This window comes from Sceloporus occidentalis, unplaced genomic scaffold, assembly GCF_023333645.1.
Source record: "Sceloporus occidentalis isolate IW3139 unplaced genomic scaffold, rSceOcc1.0.p SCAF_9, whole genome shotgun sequence".
Classification (NCBI taxonomy): Eukaryota; Metazoa; Chordata; class Lepidosauria; order Squamata; family Phrynosomatidae; genus Sceloporus; species Sceloporus occidentalis.
The window spans coordinates 46,119,005-46,127,608 of record NW_028316989.1 but is presented as its reverse complement, the minus strand read 5'-3'; the positions used below and the strand labels follow the sequence as shown (position 1 = coordinate 46,127,608).

The following is an 8,604-nucleotide window of genomic DNA, read 5'->3' as shown; positions in this document are numbered from 1 at the left end:
TGCCCAAATCTCCCTTCTCTAGCCTTGCAACTCTCCGGAGGTGCCTGGCTTGTTTTCTCCTTTCCTTTTTCCAGCGGAGGGAAAAAATAACTATTCATGTACAAACCTGATAGTATTCTCCTAGTATCTGTCGAACGGAAAAGGTCCGGCAGAAGGTGGAAGTGGTGGTTGATTTTTGTCCAGATCAAATTTAAATGTATGTAGAAATTGCGATCCTAGCCTAGTGGACTCTTGTTCCTTTCAACAGAGTTGAAAGAGAGAAGGTTTGCATTGAGATATAAAACGTATATCCCAATGCAAACCTTCCCTCTTTAAATTCAATCTGTTTTAAAGAGGATGGAGAAAAAGGGCGTCCAGGGGCTAGTTCACTGGATGCTTAAATCCTAAGCGATGGTTTGGTCGTCATCCTCTGGACGTTTCTCTGCCTCCGGATCAATAGCACATTCCGCCAGTCGCTTTGAAACTGACCACAAGGAAGAAGGGAGGGGGAAGAAAGGGACAATGTCCCTCGAAGCGTCCGGAGAGGGTCAGGCGAGGAGCCCAGTTTCAGGTTACAGCTCCCCTGCCTTCAGCCTCAGCCACCTGCGAGAGGCACAGGGCAGACCTGGCATTTGGCAAAAGGAAAGGAAGAGCCTTCCGGGAAAGTGAGAGAGCCCTGGGCACCGTCTCTGCCACCGGCGAGGAAGGGACTGGTCCGGATGGGAAGGCTCGGGGTCTCTCTAGGGGGACTTTCTGGGTTTTTGTGTCCAGGCATATTGCCCCTGGGGTTTTTTCCTTTTGCACACACAGAGAGTGGGACCTATAGGCACCTGCACACGGCCATGGACCTGATGGGATGTTGCTTTGCAAAAGTCGGGCTCTGGCGTGTGCCTGCCTCTGCCTTCTCCTTCCTTCGCTTCCTTCCTTCCTTCCTTCCTTCCTTCCTTCTTCTCTTCCCTCCTTTATACCTTCCTTCCTTTCCTTTCCTGCCTTCCTTCCTTCCTTTCTTCCTTCCTTTCTTTCTTTCTTTCCTTCCCTCCTTTTCCTTCCTTCCTTCCTTCCCTTTTTTGCTTGCTAGCTTCCTTCCTTCCTTCCTTCCTTCCTTCCCTCCCTCCCTTCTTTCTTTCTTTCCTTCCTTCATTCATACATTCCCTCCTTTTTCATTCTTCCTTCCATCCTTCCCTCTTTCCTTCCTTTCTTTCCTTTTTTGCTTGCTTGCTTCCTTCCCTCCTTTTTTACCCTTCCTTCCTTCCTTTCCTTTTTTCCTTCCTTTTTTTATTCCTAGTCATTATTATTATTATTATTATTATTATTATTATTATTCCTAATTTGCGAGTTGTGGTTTGGTTTGGCCTTTCTTCTGGCGTGACAAGAGTGGTCTTTTCTGCAGAGGTGGTGCCTTGGGTTTTGTCCTTTGCACCCGAGAGAGAGAGAGAGAGAGAAAGAGAGAGAAATGCAAAGGATGCCAGGGGCTTCTTCCCTCCGTGGATTCGGACGTAAAACCAACAATCTCAGCTCAGGCGACAAACATGAAATCAAGCGGAGACTTAGTGGACCACGTTTGAGGGCTTTGGCTCGGAGGCTTTGGGTTTTGTGGTGTGTGCGGTTTATAACAACAACCAAAAATAAGAATAAAAATGAGAATTACCCCGCAGGCACTTCGCCTCTTTCGAGGAAGGGACTCCCTTCCATTTCTCTTTTTGCAAAAATGCCAAAAAAAGCTTGCAGAGAGATGTGTTTTCTGTGTCTGATTAAATCCATCCTCTTTTCTCTCTCTCTCTCTCTCTCTCTCTCTCTTTTATTTCTACCTGGTCTCCTCTTTTTCTCTCCTCCTACTATCATCCCCTTTGCTTTCCAAGCAAAGCCTCTGGGTTAGACGTGTTCCTATCTGGGATTGTAGGGTTTTTGTGGGGGGCTGTGGATGCTAATGCTTTCCCCTCCATTGCTGTTGGGATCCTTGGGAGCCAAAGGAACGGTTTCTGGAGGGGAATGTCAGGGAGAAACAATGAAGTCTGTGGTTAACTATCCTGGGGTCAGAGCCCATCTCCTGTCTGATGGGGCTGTCCCCTGTTTACATTGATAGATGTCTATCTAATGCATCTGGTGTCAAGCAAGCAGCCTTCGAGGAAAGATCCTGGCTGAGGGTGAGCAGATTGCAAAAGCTGCCCTTCTGTCGAAGGATCCCTTTCTTGGAAAAGGCTTGTCCTCAAGAAGAAAGGCAGAAAAAGAACTTATTTTTTGCAATCTGAAGAAACCAAACTCATCTCATGCATTTTTTCCTTTAAAAAAACGCCAGAGCAAGATCTTCAAAAAGAACATTTTAATGCAACTGAGGAGTTCCTAGGGGCTTTTGTCTCTTGCAAGGAGAGGGCTGTCTACGTGTGGGTTTCAAAGATAGATAGATAGATAGATAGATAGATAGATAGATAGACAGACAGACGAGTGTCTTGCAGCCCTGGCAAATGGAAGGGGGAAAAGAGTTCGGGCCACGTACCTGTAGGTCTGCAATGGAGCCAGGTCTTGGCAGCATCAGGAGCGGAGTGTGGTCCCTTTGTGCCAAAGGCCAGGGGCCTCCAAAAGGACCTCAGGCCATGGCTGCCCAGAAGGGATGACCCTTCTTTTGTGTCCCCCCCCCCCCAAAAAAGAAAGAGACCCACCCATCTCAAGCCCCCTCCGAAGCAGGCAGAGTTCAGGGAGCCCCTTGTCTCCCAAAGACCTGTCCAAGCATCATTGGAAAGACATGGAGGAAAGAGGGGTCTTCCCATGCAAACTGATATATACATATTTACACCTCATGAGAGCCAATGTGGCTGAGGAAGTTAGACTCGAGTCTACCAAAGCTCCTGCTGTGCCAATTTCCTTCTTTCAGTGAGCCTCAAAGGTGCCACAAGATATTTCCAATAATAATAATAATAATAATAATAATAATAATAATAATATACATCTGAGGAAATAGACTGAAGTCTACGAAAGCTCATGCTTCCAATTTCTTTCTTTCGCTGAGTCTCAAAGCTGCCACAAGATCTTTCCAATCATCATCATCATCATCATCATCATCATCATCATCTAAGGAAGTTAGATTGAAGTCTACCAAAGCTCCTGCTGCCAATTTCCTTCTTTTAGTGAGTCTCAAAGGTGCCTCAAGATTTTTCCAATAATCATCATCATCATCATCATCATCATCATCATCTGAGGAAGTAGACTGAAGTCTACCAAAGCTCCTGCTGACAATTTCTTTCTTGCAGTCTCAAAGGTGCTGCAAGATGTCTCTATGTCCCGATCCAACAGATAACATGGCTGTATCTTCAAATAATAATAATAATAATAATAATAATAATAGTAGTAGTAACCAAATGCGTCTGAGGAAGTAGGCTGAAGTCTACGAAAGCTCATGCTGCCCATTTCTTTCTTTCATTTCTCATTTCTCAAAGGTGCCACAAGATCTCTCTAGGTACGGATTCTACAGACTAACACGGCTATATGTCTTTGAATTCTGCCTTAGTGGTTTGAGTGTTGGACTATGACTCTGGAGACCAGGGATCGCATCCTGGCTCGGCCACTGAAAGCCATTGAATGACCTTAGGCAAGAAGCCACACTCTCTCAGCCTCCTAAAGGGAAGGCAAGGGCAAACCTCCTCTGGACAAATCTTGCTCAGCAAGCCCCTTACGTTCGTCCTAAGTCAGAAAGGATTTGAAGGGCACACACACAACAACAACAACATCAACAACAACAACAACAACAAAGGCTTGTGCCTAAAAAAAACAACTCAGCGCCAAAGCAAGGCTCCATTTCAGAAAGAGAGGATTTCAGAGAAAGAGGAAAGGAATTACAGTATCCATAATGAATCAATTGGAAGAACAGTTAACCAAAGAGAGAGAAAGAGAGAGTGTTCTCCTATCTTAACATTTGTTGCTCTGAGGTTCAAAACTGGGTTAAGGAGGAAAGAGAGGAAGGGGGGAAAGGAGAGAAAGGGAAAGGAAGGAAGGAAGGAAGGAAGGAAGGAAGGAAGGAAGGAAAAGATAGATGGATGGATAGATGGAAAGAAGGAAGGAAGGAAGGAAGGAAGGAAGGAAGGAAAGAGAAAGAAAGAAAGAAAGAAGAGGAGGAGGGAGGAAGGGAGGGAAAGAAAGAAAGAAAAGGAAGGGAGGGAGGAAGGAAAGAAGGAAAGGAAGGAAAGAAAGAAGGAAAAGATGGAAGGATAGATGGGAGAAAGGAAGGAATGAAAAGAAGGGAGGGAGGGACGAAGAAAAGAAAGGAAGAAAAGGAAAGAAGGAGGGAGGAAGAAGAGTGAGAAAGAAGGAAGGAAGGAAAGAAGAAGAGACAGAAAGGAAGGAAGGAAAGTGAGAAGGAAGGGAAAGAAGGGAGGGAGGGAGGAAAGGCGGGCCGAGGCTTTGGGGTCCTTGGTGTCCAGGGTCCGAGGTGAGACCGGGGGGCGAGGGTCGGGGCTGTCTGTCTTTGGGGGGGGGTTGTGGGGGTGGAGGGGAGGGAGGCAGGCATCCAGGGCCATCTCTGGGAGCGTCCCGGCGCTAGGACCGCGTGGCGGCTGTGGCGGTGTCCTCCCTCCCCCGGCGTCCATCCCATTCGGCGGAGTGACCAATGAGGGCCGAGGGGAGGTCCGGTCCCTTTTGACCAGTCAAAGGCAGGCTCTTGCCTTATAAGGCGCGCGGTCGCCATGGCAACGTGCGCTAAGTTGCAGCCCGCGGTGTCAAAGTTCACTATATAGAGAGCGCTGCTGGGTTTTGAGGCTGGAGCCTCGCGGAGGGAGAGCTGCTTCTGCTGCTGCCGCCGCCGCCGCCGCCGCCGCTGCCTCGCCTTCGCCTTCGCCACTCAGTGGCTCTCCGCCGCCGCTGCCGCTGGGCTCCGACCGAGAGCAAGAGTCGCCCCCTGCAGCCTCCGCCTCCGCCGCCGCCCCTCAAGTCCCTCCTTTGCATAGTGGCTGCTCCCTTGCGCCCCCCTTCTCCTTCTCTCTTCTTTTGCCCCTTCTCCATTCCTTCCTTCTCTCCCCTCCTCCTTTTTCTCCCCCTCTTTCCCTTTCATCTCCCCTTCATCGTGAAATTGCAAGAAAAGTCCCGGCGCGGAACCCCAGATTTGCAAAAAATATACAATAAAAATAAAATTGGGCCACATTTGCAATAAATAATAATAATAATAATAATAAATAAAATAAAATAAAAATTGCAAAAAAATAAAATAATAATAATAATACATATTTTGCAATAAAAATAAATATAGATCATTATCATTATTATTATTATTATTATCGGTGATTGCAATTGAGGAAAAAGATTGCAAAAGGAAAAAAAAAGATTGCAATTCAAGGAAAAGGAAAGAAAGCCCTTCCCCTGCTTCCCCTCCCTCCCTCCCTCCCCCTCTCCCCTCCTCCTTCCTTCCCCTCTCCCCCCATTTTCCCCTCCTCTTCCTCCTCCTCTTCCTCCTCCCTTCCTTTCTCTTTTTGCTCAGGGTTCAACGGGGTCCTCCTCCTCCTCCTCCTCCCTCCCTCCCTCCCTTCCCCCTCCAGGCTCTTCTCCCTCCCTCCCTCTCTCCCTCCCTCCCTCTCTCTTCCCTCCCTCCCTCTCTCATCTCATCCCCCCTTTTCCCCTCTTCTCTCTCTCTCTCTCTCTCTCTCTCTGCGTCGTTCTCCTCCCCTTCTTCGCCTCCTTCATGCCTTGTGCGAAGCAGCAGCAGCAGCAGCTTCAGCAGCTCGGCGGCTAAAGGAAGAAGAGCCCCTCGCCGAAGGGAGGCAGCAGCCGCGGAGGAAGGCAGGAGCAGCACGGAAGAGAAGGAGAAGGAGGGAAAGGAGGAGGAGGAGCAGGAGAGAAAGAGGAGGAGGAGGAGGAAAGTCGGAGTAGCCGCCGCCAGAGCAACGAGAAGCAAAGGCAGGGGGAGGGGGACGGAGAAGAAGAAAGAGAAGGAGAAGGAATAAAGAAAGAAAGAGGGAGGGGGGGAAAGAAAAGAAAGAAAGAGCCGGAGAGAAGGAGGAGGAGGAAGAGGAGGACAACAAAAAGAAGAAGAGCGTGTGTGAGAGAGGGAGTGTTTTTTGTTTGCTTCCCCCTTCTTCTTCTTCCTCTTCTTCTTTTTCTCTTTCTTTCTTTTCCTTTTGTTCTTCTTCTCCTCCTCCTCTCCTTTTCTCTCCCCATCCTCCCTCTCTCCTTTCCCTTCCCTCCTTCTCCTGCCCGGTGGATGTTTCTCCAGATCCCCCAAACTCCCAGCGGGGCATCCGAAGCTAGCCCCGCCGCCTTCTCCTCCTCTTCCTCCGGAGCCCTAGTCCCCCGCTCTCCTCCGGACCAGCACCGGACGCCCTCCTCGGCCTCCTCCCCTCCTCCTCCTCCGCCTCGGACCCGCCGCTCGGCCCATGGCTTTCCTGAATGGCTGACCGCCGGCGGACCTGGACCTGGCCCCCGGACCTCCTCCTCCTCCTCCTCCTCCTCCTCCGGCCATCCTCCGCCTCGGAGCCCCGGGAAACAAGGGCCGACACACCCGACCGAAGCCTTGCCGAAGCCGACGCCGCTTAGCCTTCGCCTTTGGCCGCCTGGCTTTTGGTAAACTTTTCCTCGCCTTTGGGCTCGCCGACCGCCGCCTCCAAGCTGCTCCCTTCCTCCCTCTCTTCTCTCCCTTCTTCCTCCCTTCCTTTCTCCCTCCTTCCCTTTCTTCTTCCTTCTTTCCTTTCTCCCTTTCTTTCTTCCTCTCTTCCTTCCTTTCTCCTTTCATTCTTTCCTTTCTCCCTTCCTTCCTTCCTTCCTTTCTGTGTATGCGTGCCCACCCCTTCCTCTTTTTTGGCGAGAAAAAAGCAGCCTCCCCTTCGGTTGGACTTTTGGACTCCAGACCCCTCCAACAGGAGAGCAACAACAACAACAACAACAACAACAACAACAACCACAACAACCCTCCAAATAAGTGAAGGAGACCCTTCCGACTGAGCCTTTCTCAGAAAGCTGAGAAAAAGCAAGAAGACTTTTTTCTTTTCCAAAAAGGAAGCGACCAGGAACTTCTCCAAGGAAAGGATTGTTTGTTTGGAAAAAGAAGAAGAGAAAAGCAGAGAAAGAGGAGGAGAAGGAAACAAAAGACTCCAGGGAAAAGGAGGGAAGGATAAAACCAAGCGGGAGGAGGAGAGCAGGGCCCGGCGTGGCGTCTCTTCCTATGCCCGCTCGGGGCTCCCCTGGCCGGGATCTATCCTGACTTGCCTCCTGGGGGCTGCTCCGGTGGGTCGCAAAGCTGCAGGCCCCTCCGTCGGAAGGGAGCGGGCTCCGGTGGCCGGCGGCGGCGGCGGCGGCGGTGGGGACGGTGGGGACGGCGGCAGCAACGGGGGGTCGCTCGCTTTGGTCCCGGGGTCCCTTAGATATGGCAATGGTAGTGGGCGCCTGGCGAGACCCGCAGGACGATGTGGCCGGGGGCCCTCCGGGCAGCCAGCCCTCGCAAGCCGGGGCCCCTTTGCCGGGAGCCCCCTCGGGAGCCCCCCAGACCCCCGGCCCCGGCGGCCCCCCGTCCTCCGCGCCGGCCCAGAGCAACAACAACGGCAGCAACGGCAGCAACAACCCGGCCGGCGACAAAGGGAGCGGAGGGACGACGCAGCAGCAGCAGCAACAGCAGCAGCAGCACATCGAGTGCGTGGTTTGCGGGGACAAGTCGAGCGGGAAGCACTACGGCCAGTTCACCTGCGAAGGCTGCAAGAGCTTCTTCAAGCGCAGCGTCCGCAGGAACCTCAGCTACACGTGCCGCGCCAACCGGAACTGCCCCATCGACCAGCACCACCGCAACCAGTGCCAATACTGCCGCCTCAAGAAATGCCTCAAGGTTGGCATGAGGCGGGAAGGTATTGGAATTTCATTTGCTTTTCCCATCCTCTGCACAAAACAAAACACAAACCGAAAGAGGGGGAAAGTGGGGGGGGGGCAAAGGGAGGGAAGCGGGGGGCAGGGGGGGCTTCGGCTTCGGCTTCACAACCCCAGGACTAGGACCTGGCTTTGAATTTAATTTAATGGTGTTTAATGTGAGCACAACTTTAGGGGAGCCTTTCCTGTAGCAAGCCGGTCACCTCTTCCTTTTTTTTGGTGGGGGTACGTTTAGGTGAGAGAGGCAGCACAACTTTGTGTGTGTGTGTGTGTGAGAGAGAGAGAGAGAGAGAGAGAGAGAGAGAGAGGTATGTGTATGGATATATCCACATATATAATATCCACACACATATTTGTCTGTATATGTATGGGTATGTGTGTATATACATGTACATATATGTGTGTTTCTATGTATATATATATATATATATATATATATATACACACACATGTATCTGTATATATATATGTTTGTGTGTGCACGTGTGTGTATATATTTATACAAACATATGTGTATGTGTATGTATATGTGTGTGTGTATCTGTATATGTATATGTATGTGTGTGTATTTATATGTATATGTGTAACACACATATATTTGTGTGTATATTATGTGTATGTATGTATATACACACATGTGTGTATATGTGTGTACTATATATATATATACACACACACAAACACATAGTTGAGTATGTATATGTATGTACGTGTGTATATATATATGTATATGTATATGTATATGCACACACATATATGTGAGTGTATTTATTTATGTGTAGATATTTATACATA

General features: G+C 49.8%; 1 protein-coding gene across 3 annotated transcripts in view; it reads left to right on the top strand.

Moving 5' to 3' along the window:
- LOC149307448 (COUP transcription factor 2) overlaps positions 1–8,604 on the top strand; it is a 32,404-nt gene that overhangs the window by 3,415 nt on the left and 20,385 nt on the right. Inside the window, exon 1 of one of the 3 annotated variants that reach the window (XM_089539186.1) lies at positions 4,805–7,790. The exons of 1 other annotated variant lie outside the window; for it this stretch is intronic. In XM_089539186.1, coding sequence (XP_089395312.1) covers positions 7,319–7,790 — 472 coding nt within the window. In that variant the 5' untranslated portion in view covers positions 4,805–7,318. Of the gene's footprint in view, positions 1–4,804; positions 7,791–8,604 lie in introns of those variants that run through there. One more of the 3 variants, XM_089539187.1, reaches the window with a different exon arrangement.